This window comes from Puma concolor, chromosome C1 (genome assembly GCF_028749965.1).
Source record: "Puma concolor isolate L17-30 chromosome C1, mPumCon1.1.hap2, whole genome shotgun sequence".
In the NCBI taxonomy this organism is placed as follows: domain Eukaryota; kingdom Metazoa; phylum Chordata; class Mammalia; order Carnivora; family Felidae; genus Puma; species Puma concolor.
Genome location: NC_141674.1, coordinates 119,399,021 through 119,412,952, shown reverse-complemented (window position 1 = coordinate 119,412,952; position 13,932 = coordinate 119,399,021). Strand labels below are relative to the sequence as shown.

Here is a 13,932-nt window from a genome sequence, read left to right as displayed (position 1 = left end):
TCAAAAATAAATAAACATTAAAAAAAATTAAAAAAAAAAAAAAAAGAAAGAAATGTGTTTTTGTCTTAGCAGATGATTCTGATTTGACTCTGGTATAATCATCGTTTGCTTCTGCCCTCAGTTTTGGACCAAGGCAATGAGATTTCAAAAACAAGACAGATGAAGGAAGCACTGTTTGAACAGAAAGTCAGACAGGACACTTACGAAGAGATGGAAAATCACCTTAAGTGGTAAATATTGAGCAATTATTTATATCAAATGAAAATACAGTGTTTTTAGTAATGGCTTTTTTTTTTTTTTTTTTTTTTTTAGTAATGGCTTTTTATACATGAGACATGATGAAATGTAACAGCTTTTTGTGCCCTTTTAGAAGTTTGATTATTCCCTCTCCTCCACTGGCCCTCCGACATTTCCATTAGGACTAAATTATTGCGAGCAAACACGTTCTTTCCTCAGTGTGACCAGACAGTGGCAGAACCAGAACCCTGCTCCCTCTGGCCACTGCTGCCAGCGTCCCATCTCTCTCTCCGCAGGTGCCCCAACTCTTACCCCAGCATTAGCCTCCTGTGCCCTGGGCAGTGTGCCCCAGGGGCCTTGCGGGGAGCCCAGCAGTGCAGGCTAGGGGTTAGGAGAGGCCCTGGGGGGGGTTCTAAAACTCAGCTGTGAGACTTCTGTCTTGTGCTCCGGCAGTCAAAATAGAGCCCTTTCCACAATTTGTTACAAGTTCATATCAGATGCATCTGTGTGCACAGACTCCACTAACGTAAACTTTAGGAACTCTTGAATTGAGCTAAAAAAGACACTGTTAGAGTCTTTGAGAGGCCACCTCGTCCACGCCCCACCTCCACACTTCCTGGACAGAAGGAAGGTGCGCTGAGCCCCAGGGCCCTCACAGATGCCCCCTGCGGCCCCCCTGCTTGCACAGAGGACCATCCTTAGTTTCTCACGGAAGCACCTCTGCTTCCACGGCAGTCTGTATCCACGGGCTGACCTCCGTTAAATGGGAAGAACGCCAAGTACCTTCAGATCATTTTTTAAAATACTCTTTCCCTATTATACGAAATCATCATGTTGTCATTGCCGAAAACCTGAAAAATACATATTTTTTAAGTGTAGAGAAGGGAAAAAAAAATCTCTATAATGTGCTAATGACCACCATTAGCCCTGGTGTATTTCCTTCCTTCCGTGCTTCTTCGCAGCATACCTGAAAAGTCACATCCTAAATTCAGTTTTGTATGCTGTGTTCTTCACTTAATGTTTTCCCCCGGCTGTTTTTGTTGAAAGCTTTTTAAACCTGCCAGTAACACCCATAGACACTTGACATGGGTTCTTCACACTTGACACTTGACATGTCACCGGTTGCTGACATTACGCCGTATCTACTCCTCCCTCTCCACATACACACGCTTCACACGCGTCTTTCTTTGAACCATTGGAAAGTAAGTTGCAGATGTCATGAGGCTTCACTCTTAGGGACTTGAGCGTGTAGTTCCTAAGAACAAGGACATTCTGCAACATTACCATAATCACTTCCAAGAACGCTGACATTGATACCGTAATATTATCATCTCCAGCCTATATGCAGATTTACCCGGTTGTCTCAATAATATCCTTTCTATCTGGCTTTTTTGTTTGTTTTTGGAGAGGAAGAATCCAGCATCCAAAGGTCATACAATATGTATTTAGCTTCTAGGTCTCTTCACTCTCCTTCTCATCGTAGCTGCTATTTATTTTTGAACATGTGCCAGCCTCCACAGTCAATACACTCCATACCAGAGTTTTCTAAACTGTGGTAAAATTCACCAAATGCAAAGCTCACCATCTTAGCCATCTTCAAGTGTACAATGCAGAAGTTTTTCGTGTATTCACGGGGCTGTGCAGCCATCACCATTACTCGACTCCAGAATATTTGCATCACTCCAGAAAGAAACCCCATACCCATTAGGCAGTCGCTCCCCAGTCCTCTCTCCCCTCCTCCAGCACTTGGTGACCACTATTATATCTCTGTAGATTCGCCTATTCCGTACATTTCATTTATTTTTTATTAAAAAAAAATTTTTTTTAACGTTTATTTATTTTTGAGACAGAGAGAGACAAAGTATGAACGGGGGAGGGTCAGGGAGAGGGAGACACAGAATCTGAAACAGGCTCCAGGCTCTGAGCTGTCAGCAAAGAGCCCGACACAGGGCTCGATCTCACGGACTGCGAGATCATGACCTGAGCCAAAGTCGGATGCTTAACTGACTGAGCCACCCAGGCGCCCCTGGACATTTCATTTAAATGGAATCATACAGGGGCGCCTGGGTGGCTCAGTTGTTTAAGCACCCACCTTTGGCTCAGGTCGTGATCTCACGGTTCATGAGTTCGAGCCCTGTGATGGGCTCTGTGCTGACAGGTCAGAGCCCGGATTCTGTGTCTCCCTGTCTTTCTCTCTCTTTCTCTGCCCCTCCCCAGCTCACACTCTCTCCCTGTCAAAAATAAAGAAACATTAAAAAAAAAAATAAATGGAATCATACACACCCATATGGCCTTTTGTAACTGGCTTCTTTCATTTAACACGGTTTAAGGGTTCATCTGCATCATAGCATCTATCGGGGCTTTGTTGCTTTTCATGGCTGCATACTATGCCGTTGTATGGCCATGCGGTGTTTTGTTTATCCGTTTCTCGGTTGATGGGCATTGGGTGGTCTTCATTTTTTGGCCGTCGTGAATAACGCTGCTGTGAACATTCACACACAAGTTTTTGTGTGAGCGCATCTTTTCAGTCCTCTTGGGTACATGCCTAGGAGTGGAATTGCTTGGTCACGTGGGAACTCGATGTTCAACTTTTTGTGCCACCGCCACACCGTTTTCCGCAGTGGCTGCCCCACTGAACGTTCCTGTCAGCGGTGTAACCAAGGTTCCAGTTGGCCCACATCCTTGGCAGTGCCTGCTTTGTTGCTGCTGTCATCATCGTCACTGACATCTTCGTGGGTGTGACGTACCAGTACACCAGTCGCTGTGGTCCTGATTTCCATTTCCCTCATGACTAGAGATGTTGAGCGTCCGGATTTTTGTTTCATTTATTTATAAAGATCCAGCATGTGTTGCTAGAAGAGAAGCATCATTCTGTAGAACGCATTCTTCATCTCAGCTGTGTTGCTCTAGTCTCCACGGTGTCTGCCCCACCATGGCCCTGCTCCAATGTCTCAGCACTCCTCTTCCGTTGTAGAGTATAGCTAAGACATTCCATCCCCAAGCCGACCATGGTATTCTGATCGGTTCTGGAAGCTGGTTTTTTTGTTGTTGTTTTTTTTCTCCCCAGGCAGGTGCACCTTGGTAAAGATCATGTGTCTTTAAAATTTAAAAAAGACCTTATTGAAGAGCGGCAAAGAGAAAACGCCAAATACAAGGTCAGAATCACTGTTAGTTTGATGTCGCTGATTGCACTCGATAGATCGAATTCCGGCTATATGCAAGATGCCACATCAGGAGAAAGAAAATTTAAAGTTGGGGGGAGGAAGCTGATGACAAGTTCATTGTTAACCATAAATCAAGGCCGGCCGTAAGTGTCACAAGAGACCTCTACTAAGTATTGTGGGGATTTCGAAGCCAGAGAGATGAGAGAACTCATTTAATTGAAAAGCTTCCTGGAAGACACGGTATGATTTTGAAAAGCAATAGAGAGGACAGAGGCATTCAATTCAGAGGGAGGGAAACGCCTCAAATTCAGGTTGGAATTCTGGACATTAGGTGCATCTGTCCTGTATTCTGCAGAGCATGAAAGTAAGAGGGACACAAAGACAGTGGCCAGGAGCCATGCCAGAGCCAGACAAAAGGTCCAAGTCAAAGATGCTCAAGGGGGCTAAGCAGAGAGCAGGAAACCGGTTGAGAGGAGGGAGCCACGGCTGGGTCGCCAAGGCGGCACCTGTGGATTCAGGGAGCGGGGGGTGGAGACGGGAATGGTGGGGCTGGATCACACCCCTGGGTTTGTCATGGCATGAGAGATGTTGTTCCCTGAGGACAGGTGCAGGGGACACTGGGGACAGGCCTGTAGTGGCCAAAGCACAGGACACACACGGGCCAGAGGAGATAGGGCTTCATTTGCACCTCCTGTCTCGGGGGCTCGGACTTTGGTGGTAAGACTTGCAGAATCACCACATGTCCTGTTGGCCTGCCGGGGCTGCCATAGCCAAGTACCACAGAGTGGGTGGTGTGATCAACGGAAATGTATTTTCTGGCCGTTCTGAAAGCCCAAGATCAAGGTGTTGGCAAGGTTGGCTCCTTGTAAGGGACATGAGGGAATGATCCCTCTCGTTGGCTTGTAGATGATCGTCTTTTCCCTGTGACTTCATAGTTTCTGTGTCCAGATTTCCTCTTATAAAGGACACCAGTCACACTGGAGTAGGGCCCACGCCATGACCTCATTTTAACTTGATTACATCTTCAAAGACTGTATCTCCCAATACATCCATATTCTGATGTGACTAGGGGTTAAGATTGCAACATATGACTTTTGGGGACATAATTCAGCCATAACACATATATTTCAGCCCGGGAGTGTGTGCTTCCCACAGTCAGAGACGCACACAGTGGCAGCATTGGGTAGGAGGGACTGCGGAAAAATAGGTATGTTGTCAGATAGGAATATTTTTCTCGTATAGAATACATTTCTCTTCCTCTGTTTTCTTCTTGATTAGAGTCTAAGTCAAGTATCTGAATAAATTTACCTTACTTTTCTTTATTTTTCATGAGATAGACAAAAGAATGTAAAATCATTGCATTAGTAAATCTTAGCATTGAGGGAAGGCACATATTAGATTGGCATTTAAATTTACGTTGATGAGTAGATCAGTTTCTCCATATGTGATTTTCAAAACAAAATACCAAGTTTTCTGTCCACCCTACAGTGGGTGATGTTTTCTTAAAGAATTTTTTTTATGTTTATTTATTTTTGAGAGAGAGAGAGAGAGAGAGACAGAGCGTGAGCAGGGGAGGGGCAGAGAGAGAGGGAGACATAGAATCTGAAGTAGGCTCTAGGCTCTGAGCTGTCAGCACAGAGCCTGATGTGGGGCTCAAAGCCATGAACGGTGAGATCATGACCTGAGCCGAAGTCCAGCGTTTAACCAACTGAGCCACCCAGGTGTCCCTTATTTATTTATTTTTTTGATGATAATTTCTAACATATTTTTTGTATTTTTTGTATTTTTTTTAACATTTATTTATTATTGAGAGAGCATGAGCATGGGAGGGGCAGAGAGAGAGGAGGCGACACAGAATCAGAAGCAAGCTCCAGGCTCTGAGCTGTCAGCACAGAACCCGACGCGGGGCTCAAACTCACAAACCACGAGACCATGACCCGAGTCAAAGTCGGACGCTCAACCAACTGCGCCACCCAGGCACCCCTCTAACTGTTTTAGAGATGAAGGTGATACAGACATGGCACGACCAGGTCAATGTGACCGTTAGGGCTGGAATTGCCAGCATTTGGTGGATGGGCCAACCCAACTGTGCGTTTGCGTGGCAAGTGTGCTTAGTGAATACTCACTGTCTGTAAGATTCTGCTGGAGAATAAGCCACTTTACCTGCCCTCAAGAAGGGCACAGTCCAGAAGGGGCAGAGAAACATGAAGGGATGATTTAAAAATGTACCAACTGCAGTAATTAAAAGGTAAAGAAAGGGAGAAGATAGGGTGATTCCTAGGTGTCCAGCTCGATGCTTGCTGGAGATTTTAAATGAGATCCCAAACACCAAAGAAGGGGGAAGATGAAAATTTCAGTTTGGGGCATGTTGTTGGGGGGACTGGAGGGCATCCAGGTGGCGGCTGAAGGAACAAGTCTGCCTCAGCAGAGAGGGAGCCACTAGACCACAGAGGAGCCCGGTGACCTGGGGAAAGTGAATGGTGCGAGAAGCTGGTAACTCAAGACTGGACATCTAGAGAAGCTCCTGATTTGAGGGAACAGCAGCGGACGATGGAGAAGACAGAAGGGAAGTGGTCAGGGAGGTCAGGAGAAACGGACAACGCTGAGAAAACCGATGGGGGAGAGATCCAGGATGGCAGGGCCTGAGAAGAACCCATGGCGTTTGGCCATTCGGAGGCCTTTGTTTGCCTTAGCGACGGCAATCCTGGGAGACATGCGGAGGTAAAAAAGCCAAATTGCAATTGCCTGAAGAATGTATGGAAGCGAGTAGATGGTTTCTTGAAAAGTTGAGATGAGCAGGGGCGAGGAGTCAGGGCCTGGACCATTAGAGGGGGATGAGGTGTCTAGGAGGTTGGTTTCTGAGTTGGCAGACTCGGGCGTGTTTGTACACGGAGAGCAAAGAGCAATCCCAGAAGAAAAGGCTTCTCTGGTCCAGGAAGCAGAGACAGCCGTGAACAGGGGCTAGAGAGAGGCCCGCAGAGAGTAGTGAGCGTCCACAAAGGTGCCCGAGTAGAGCAGGAAAGGAGCCGTCACACCCTTAACAACACCCACCAGGACCCTGAGCCCCAGTGCAGGGGGACTGTTGCAGAGACCCTATTCTGTTGTGTCCGGGATTTCATCTGGCAGCCGAATCCTGGCAGGTGACCCAGCGGCAAAGAACACCTGGAGGCCCAAGGCAGGTGGCAGAAAGGCGAACGAGAGAGAGCTGGAGGGGGGTGTGGAGGGAGCGGAGGGAGTAGGCATTATAGCAGGATGATGGGCTTTTCCTCGGGAGATGATCAATGATAGTGAATTCCAAAATGCGCATTGGAAATAAGTAGAGTCTTGATAAACGTATAATACATCACCCTCCTCTCTCTTCTGGCTACCAACCTATTTGCCATTCCCTTCTTTAAGGTGCTTATTTTATTTTATTTTTAGTCATGGTGAAGGTCTGGTGTCTCCCCCACAAAATCTGTGTTTTGAAGCTAAGATCCACAGTCAGCTCCCAGATACGTGCACATCAGAGCTGCACAGCTTACCCCCTGGTGACAATAATACAGTTCTCTTGTTTCTCATGTTAGTGTGGTGATCAGAGTACCTTTCTTTCAGTTAGGTCTTTGGAAATGATTGCAAACAGGGGCGTCCGGGTGGTTCAGTCAGTTAAGCATCTGACTTCGGCTCAGGTCATCATCTCTCGGACTGTGAGTTCAAGCCCCGCGTCGGGCTCTGTGCTGACAGCTCAGGGGCCTGGAGCCTGCCTCAGATTCTGTGTCTCCCTCTCTCTCTGCCCCACTCACACGCTGTCTCACTCTCTCAAAAATAAATATTTAAAAATAAATTTTTTTAAATGATTGCAAACAGCGTATGCACAAAGCAAGCTAGATTTAGAAGTCACTTAAATAATAAAAACCACAGGTAAAAACCAGTAAGTTTTTGCAGTGTGCACAGTCCCCTTTTCCCCGAAAGCAGGTGTATGTGGGGATATCAATCCAAGCCCAGCCAGTCAGCCTTCCCGGGAGTGTCCCAGTGTCCCGGGGCTCCTGGTTCAGGGGAAGCAGGAGGTGAGGGAGGGGAGCAGCCTGGGGGGACACTTCCTCCAGGGAAGGGGCAGATCCCCATCCACCTGCACCGCCCAGGAGAGGGGGAGGGATTATGGGGCCTTTGTTGAACCTGATGCTGAGATAATCCACTCTGAAGAGCTTGAAACTTTACTGAGACATTAAATTTCTTTTAAATGAAATCTCTGCACTCCCGTAGCTACACGGTTTTCTAAAATACTTTCTGTGAATTTTAAATGTCTTGGAAATGATTGCCAGAGCCACTGTCCCCTGGTTATGAAAACAAAGTGCTGGGTCCGTGCGTCTGTAACCAACCCCCATGTTGAAACAGTGAGTGTAATTATAATGGTCACTTGAAACTTCTGTCAGGCTCCCAGCCAGACCTCATGGCGGGTGTGGCCGATCACTTGATGGGTTGCTGTCAGTTTGAAAGAGATGCAACGTTGTGCGCGTTTGTATTCAATTTAATATTTTTGTTGATTAAAAAACCCAGCTAGATAGAGGAGATCCCATTTTGGATGAGGAATTTCAGCGCCTCAAGACAGAAGTCAGCCACAAACGGGTTGTTCATAATCTGGAAGAAGTAGGTAACTTTCCTTTATTTGGGACCTAATTTTTGGTAGCCCTTTATGATGCTTATTTTTATTATTTATTTAATTTTTTGTTAAATGTTTATTTATTTTTGAGAGAGACAGAGACAGAATGCGAGTGGGTTAAGGGCAGAGAGCGAGGGAGACACAGAATCCGAAGCAGGCTCCAGGCTCTGAGTTGTCGGCACAGAGCCCAACGTGGGGCTCGAACCCACGAATCATGAGATCATGACCTGAGCCGAAGTCAGATGCTCACCGACTGAGCCACCCAGGGGCCTATAATGCTTATTTTTAAAACACTGAATAATTTTATAGAAACACTTCCACTAAGAGAGGCTTGCTAACTTTTAATTTACATTTACATTTTAACATACATTTTCAGAGTGGTTTTTTTGCTACATTTTTGCAAGCGAAGCATCAAAAGTCATTCATTAATGTTACCCTTGAAATGAACGGCTTTAAATTCTTTGGCTCTTCTCTGCCTCTCTACTTTCTCCTTTTTGGATCTTTTTTGTTGTTGTTTCCCTTTGCTCTCTAAGCCCCTCTGCAGGTCCTCGAGGTGGGTCCCAGGGCCTCGTTCCTTGCCTCCTGCATGACAGGAAGCCAGAAGCCAGAGTCGTGGTCCCAGCTCTACCACAGAGTTGGGACCAGGGAAAAGCCCTCTTAGCCTCTGTGCCTCAGTGTCCTCAAACATAAAAAGGGGACAGTGGCCCCTCCCCCTGAGAGTCCTCTGTCATGTGATAGTGTCTGGTTAAAACCCCCAATTTTGGGGCGCCTGGGTGGCGCAGTCGGTTGGGCGTCCGACTTCAGCCAGGTCACGATCTCGCGGTCCGTGAGTTCGAGCCCCGCGTCAGGCTCTGGGCTGATGGCTCAGAGCCTGGAGCCTGTTTCCGATTCTGTGTCTCCCTCTCTCTCTGCCCCTCCCCCGTTCATGCTCTGTCTCTCTCTGTGCCAAAAATAAATAAAAACGTTGAAAAAAAAATTAAAAAAAAAACCCAATTTTTATTTATTTTATTTTATTTTTATTTTATTTTATTTTTTTTTTTTAAAACACCGATTTTTAATTTTGAAAATGAAAACAATTCTTAAAGTTCCCCACCCCCATCATTCTCGATTTTTATTCCTGGGTTTGCCATCTCTGAATTTTCTTACCTCTTTTCTTCTCCCTACATTTAATCTGGCCAAAAAGTCTTGCCCATAGCTCCTCCATGAAAGCACACGTGAGCTCAAGCCTTCGTGTCTTACCCTCAACTATTCCAACAGATTGTTCGTTCATATATCTGCCCGTCCTCCCTGCCCCCTGCAGCCCACTGCATATGCCAGCATGAGACTAATTCACTGTATACCCAGCCTGGGGCTCGAACCCACAGCCCCGAGATCAGGAGTCTCACACACACTGCCGACTGAGGCAGCCAGATGCCCTGAGACTGATTCACGTTTGATGCCTTTTTCTTCATAGCGTTTCCCTGCTCAAGAACCCACAGTGCCTGAGGTTCTGGCTGGCCTCAGTGCACCCCCAGACACCCGTTCCTCCCCAGTCTACACACTCTGTGCCACGATATGCAAGCACTGTGTGGTGCTTGAGGGCGGGGCTGAGCAGAGCCCTCCTCCTTCTGCACTGGGGGGGTTGGGTGGGGATCATAGAGTCTGCGCCTCTCAATGTGGCAGTGCCAGCACCCACCACATGGGACGGATTGCTCTGCAAGCCTCTTCCTCTTCAGGGTTGCATGTATTTGCCTGAGCTTCTCTAGACTCTAAAATTTCCTTTAAAAAAAAAAACAAAACATTTATTTATTTTGAGAGACAGCGTGAGCAGAAGACGGACAGAGAGAGACACACAGAATCCGAAGCAGGCTCCAGGCCCTGAGCCGTCAGCACAGAGCCCAATGTAGGGCTCAAACTCACCAACTGTGAGATCATGACCCGAGCCAAAGTCGGATGCTTAACCAACCGAGCCACCCAGGCGCCCCTAGACTGTAAATTTCTTAAAACCCAAATCGCAAATCCCATGTTTGCCATCCCCACCCCCTGCAAGAAGTCTCTTTATTGCTACATACACTTAAAGTGCTGAATAAATGCTCATTCAGTAGCAGAACAAATAAATAATAACTTGATTTGGGATCGAAGTCTACGTTTTTATTAAATGCTCATGCCTGGAGTTAAATAAATGTTTTTATTAAATGCTCATGCCTGGAGTTGAATTTTAAGTCTAAGATGTGCCTGTGTTCTGTGTTCACAGAAAATCAAGGAATTGCATCCTAATTTTGATCCACTCATTAATAATACTTGGGTCAACAGGTTCAGGGCGCAAAGGCGGTTTCAACAAGCAGCCCGCAAGGTGAGTCCCAGCACCAGACGGAAATTTCAATTCGTGTAGCCCTCAGTACAAGGAAATCAAGCAGTGAATTTTTTTATAACAGCTTTATTGAGGGATAATTCACATACCATAAAACTCACTCTTGGTAAAGTAGACAGTTTGGTGGGTTTTAATATATTTACAGAGTGGTACAGCCATCACCATCCATGCTTAAGAACATTTTTTTAAAAGTTTATTGAAGTATAGCTGACATACAATGTTTTATTAGTTTCAGGTGTACGATTTGACAATCAACAATTAATTTTAGAACATTTTTTATCACCTCAAAGAGAAACCTGGTTCCCATTAGGAGCCCCTCTCCATCCCCCAGTCCCTGGCAACCACTGATCTGTTTCTGTCTCTATGGATTCACCTCTTCTGGACATTTTTTTTTTTAATGTTTATTTATTTTTGAGAGACAGAGACAGAGCGTGAGTGGGGGAGGGTCAGAGAGAGAGGGAGACACAGAATCCGAAGCAGGCTCCAGGCTCCGAGCTGTCAGCACAGAGCCCGACGCGGGGCTCGAACCCACAGATTGCGAGATCATGACCTGAACCGAAGTCGAACCCTCAACCGACTGAGCCACCCAGGTGCCCCTCGAGCAGTGTTTTCAGTGTGGACTGATGACAATCTAGGGGGAGAGAGGCAGAGCCTGCTGATGGGTGACCTGTGTGTCAACCTCCAGGGCCCTGTAGGGCTCTGCATGTGTGAACAGAGGTGGCCCCAAGATGCTCCAGTGTGGGGAAGAAAGTGGTGGAAAGAGGCAGCACAAAACTGTCAAGGGACGAGGGCACAGGTGTTGACAAGGGGCAAACAACAGTGAGACTGGCCAGGCTGGCTTCCCCAGCAGCGGGACCACACGGCCTTTCTGGGGTGAGCCCTCCAGTGTGAAAAAGTATTGTCAGCAGTCATGTGCTTTGCTCTAAGTGATGGCTCAGTCTTTCCCTCACTCCTCAGCAAGACTGTCAGCTCAATGTACAAATATGCGCCCAGTTTGATGACTTCTTGCCATCTCCCTGGATCGGCCACAGCCCCATCATCCCCTGCCTGGACCAGGGCAACAGCTCTCCCTGCTTCCAGTGCCCCCATGGCAGCCAGACTAGCATTCCCAAAACCTAAAGGTGACGACACCTCTCCCCTGGTAAAACCCTCCAGAGCCTTCCCATTGCAATCGGAATGAAGTGCACAACTGTTGTCAAGGCCAAGGCCACACTGGACTTCTCTCTGTCCCTTAAATAGGTCTCCTTTGTTCCTGAAACAGGATCTTCATACTCGCTGCTCTGAATTCTCTTCCCAGGTTATTCTCTCCTCCTCATCAAGTCTGAGATCAAGCCTCACATCCTCAGTGAGGTCTTGCCTAATTATTCTTGCACCAGTGGCCAGACCAACCCCCTTTCCAGTCCCTCGGTCATGCCCTTGTGCATTTACTCTTTTATCATCTTCATGGTATTTATCCTGTAGATTCATTTAAATGTTTATTGTTATCACCCCCCCACACACACACCAACACACACACACACACACACACACACCCCTAGAACATCAGTTCTGTGCAGGCAGGACAATTGTTTGATCTCATGGTATCTGCAATACCTTGAACAGAACTGGCCACAGCACTGGCACGTTGTACTATTTATTTGTTAAATAGAGTCCTTTACAGGATGGAAAGGGGTATTAATCATGGAAGGAATGGTCCTTTCAGCCACAGCTTTGTGCACAGGTAGCACTCACCTCCAGTAGCAGGTGCTCTGGGTGCAAAGCACAGTGATAGACAGTTAGCATTGCCCAAAATCCACAACCCTATTCCCACATAATCATCTATTTATTTGGTCCCTCCACTCTGAAAATAACACGGCAGGAGCATTATTATTCAGATACACTAAAAAGAAGGAATGTGGGACTAGTCATTCTTTCCACTCTGGAAATAGAAAAACAGGGCTCATAAATTGGGTGGGACAAGGCCAGATGACAACTTGGTCTTTGTTTGTATTCAGGCAAGTCAACATGGCCGAGACCTTGAAGTCCCTGTGGCCTCACCCTGGGGCAGTGTGCCATTTTCCCTGTGAAGTCTGACTTAGAGCCGAGGCCTCAGCCCTTAGCGTGGTTGGGGAAAATGAATTAACTCGTACGTCAAAATGAGCATGTACCAATTTAATAATCTGAAGCTGTCCCTTCTCACTCCAGATCATGGTTCATCGGAGGTTACTCATTATGCTGAGTGCTATTCATAACATGGACAGAGAGACCATAATCAGAAAGCTCAGCCAAGGAAGACAGACAATAACATCAGGTAAAGCACAGCTGTCAGGTGCAACGATGCTTCGGCCATAAGTTCTCTGAACATGATTCTTCTGTGTAATGAGGTTAGCTGCATAGAGATAAAACAGTTTCATAAATCACATCCATTAGGGTTTTGTTTTGTTTTGTTTTTTATGGCCACCATAACAAAGCGACACAAACTTAATGGCTGAAAACAAACATAAATGTATTATCGCACATTGCTGGAGGTCAGGAGTCTAAAATCAAGGTGTCAGTGGTGCTGGCTCCTTCTGGAGGTTCCAGCCGAGAGTCTGTTCTGGTCTTTCCAGCTTCCAGAGGCCCTTTCCTCATACCACTCTGACCTCTTGCTTCAGTCGTGACATCTCCTCTGACTGTGACCCTTCTGCCTCCCTCTTACATGGATCCTGTGACAACATTGGGCCCACCTGGATCACTCAGGACACTCTCCACATCTCAAGATCCTTAACTCAATCACACCTGCAAAGTCCCTTTTATCATGTAAGGTGATGGAGTCACAGCTCCCGGGGAACTGAACGTGCACATCTTTTAAGGGGACCACCTTTCGGCCTACCCAGGACATGAATCAGATTTCCCCACCAGGTTTGGTTGAAATGCACAACTGAGAGTTAGCAAGGCCGACCAACCGAGTCAAGTTGTAATGTCCGCAAAGGCTGGGCATGGTTTAATCTCTTGTTTTGTGTGCCCTCTGTTCTGTCAGGTCATCAGAGAGACCGGAGTAGTCCATATTCCTACTTGCTGACTGAGTGGCTGCATCTGGTGCTGTCTCAACCTACCATTTGCACAAAAAGCTTTTTATCTCATATCATCTTTGCTACTTAAAGGCATTCCATTCCAGTCCTTGGATACCCGAGTTGACTGGGCTGTTGGAGCCACACTCTCAGTGGCTTCTGGGAGTCCAAAAGCTGTGTCACCATCTTCTCCATCTGCGGCTTGTTTGCAGACCCACAGGCAGGCCCCTATCCTTCCAGACCCTTCCCGCCCTCCCTAGCCTGAGGCCTCCGAGCCTGGCTCTTTGTTCTTCCTCTTCTTCAAGATCTAGATGGGTGTTTTTTTCAAAATATTTTATCACATTTTAATCCTTTTTTTTTTCTTCATCCAGTGCTGTTTATTGAGTCCTTTATCAGAGGAAGAAAATACTTGCCATTTATCACAAAATAGTGGGCTGGGCTTCACCACAGGAGGGTGTGGTCTGGGGGGCAGCAGGTGTGAGGCTTGGAGTCCTGCAGAGGACAAGCAGCCTGTCC

The 13,932-nt window shown here is 46.8% G+C and overlaps 1 protein-coding gene across 10 annotated transcripts in view; it reads left to right on the top strand.

Annotated features, from left to right (window-relative positions):
• The window catches only part of CFAP221 (cilia and flagella associated protein 221), a 108,661-nt gene that overhangs the window by 60,582 nt on the left and 34,147 nt on the right, over positions 1-13,932 (top strand). For all 10 annotated transcript variants that reach the window (XM_086718426.1, XM_086718427.1, XM_086718425.1 and 7 more), the window contains 5 exons: positions 122-230; positions 3,305-3,392; positions 7,935-8,024; positions 10,271-10,369; positions 12,572-12,677. In XM_086718426.1, the coding sequence (XP_086574552.1) occupies positions 122-230; positions 3,305-3,392; positions 7,935-8,024; positions 10,271-10,369; positions 12,572-12,677 (492 nt within the window). The remainder of the gene's footprint in view (positions 1-121; positions 231-3,304; positions 3,393-7,934; positions 8,025-10,270; positions 10,370-12,571; positions 12,678-13,932) is intronic.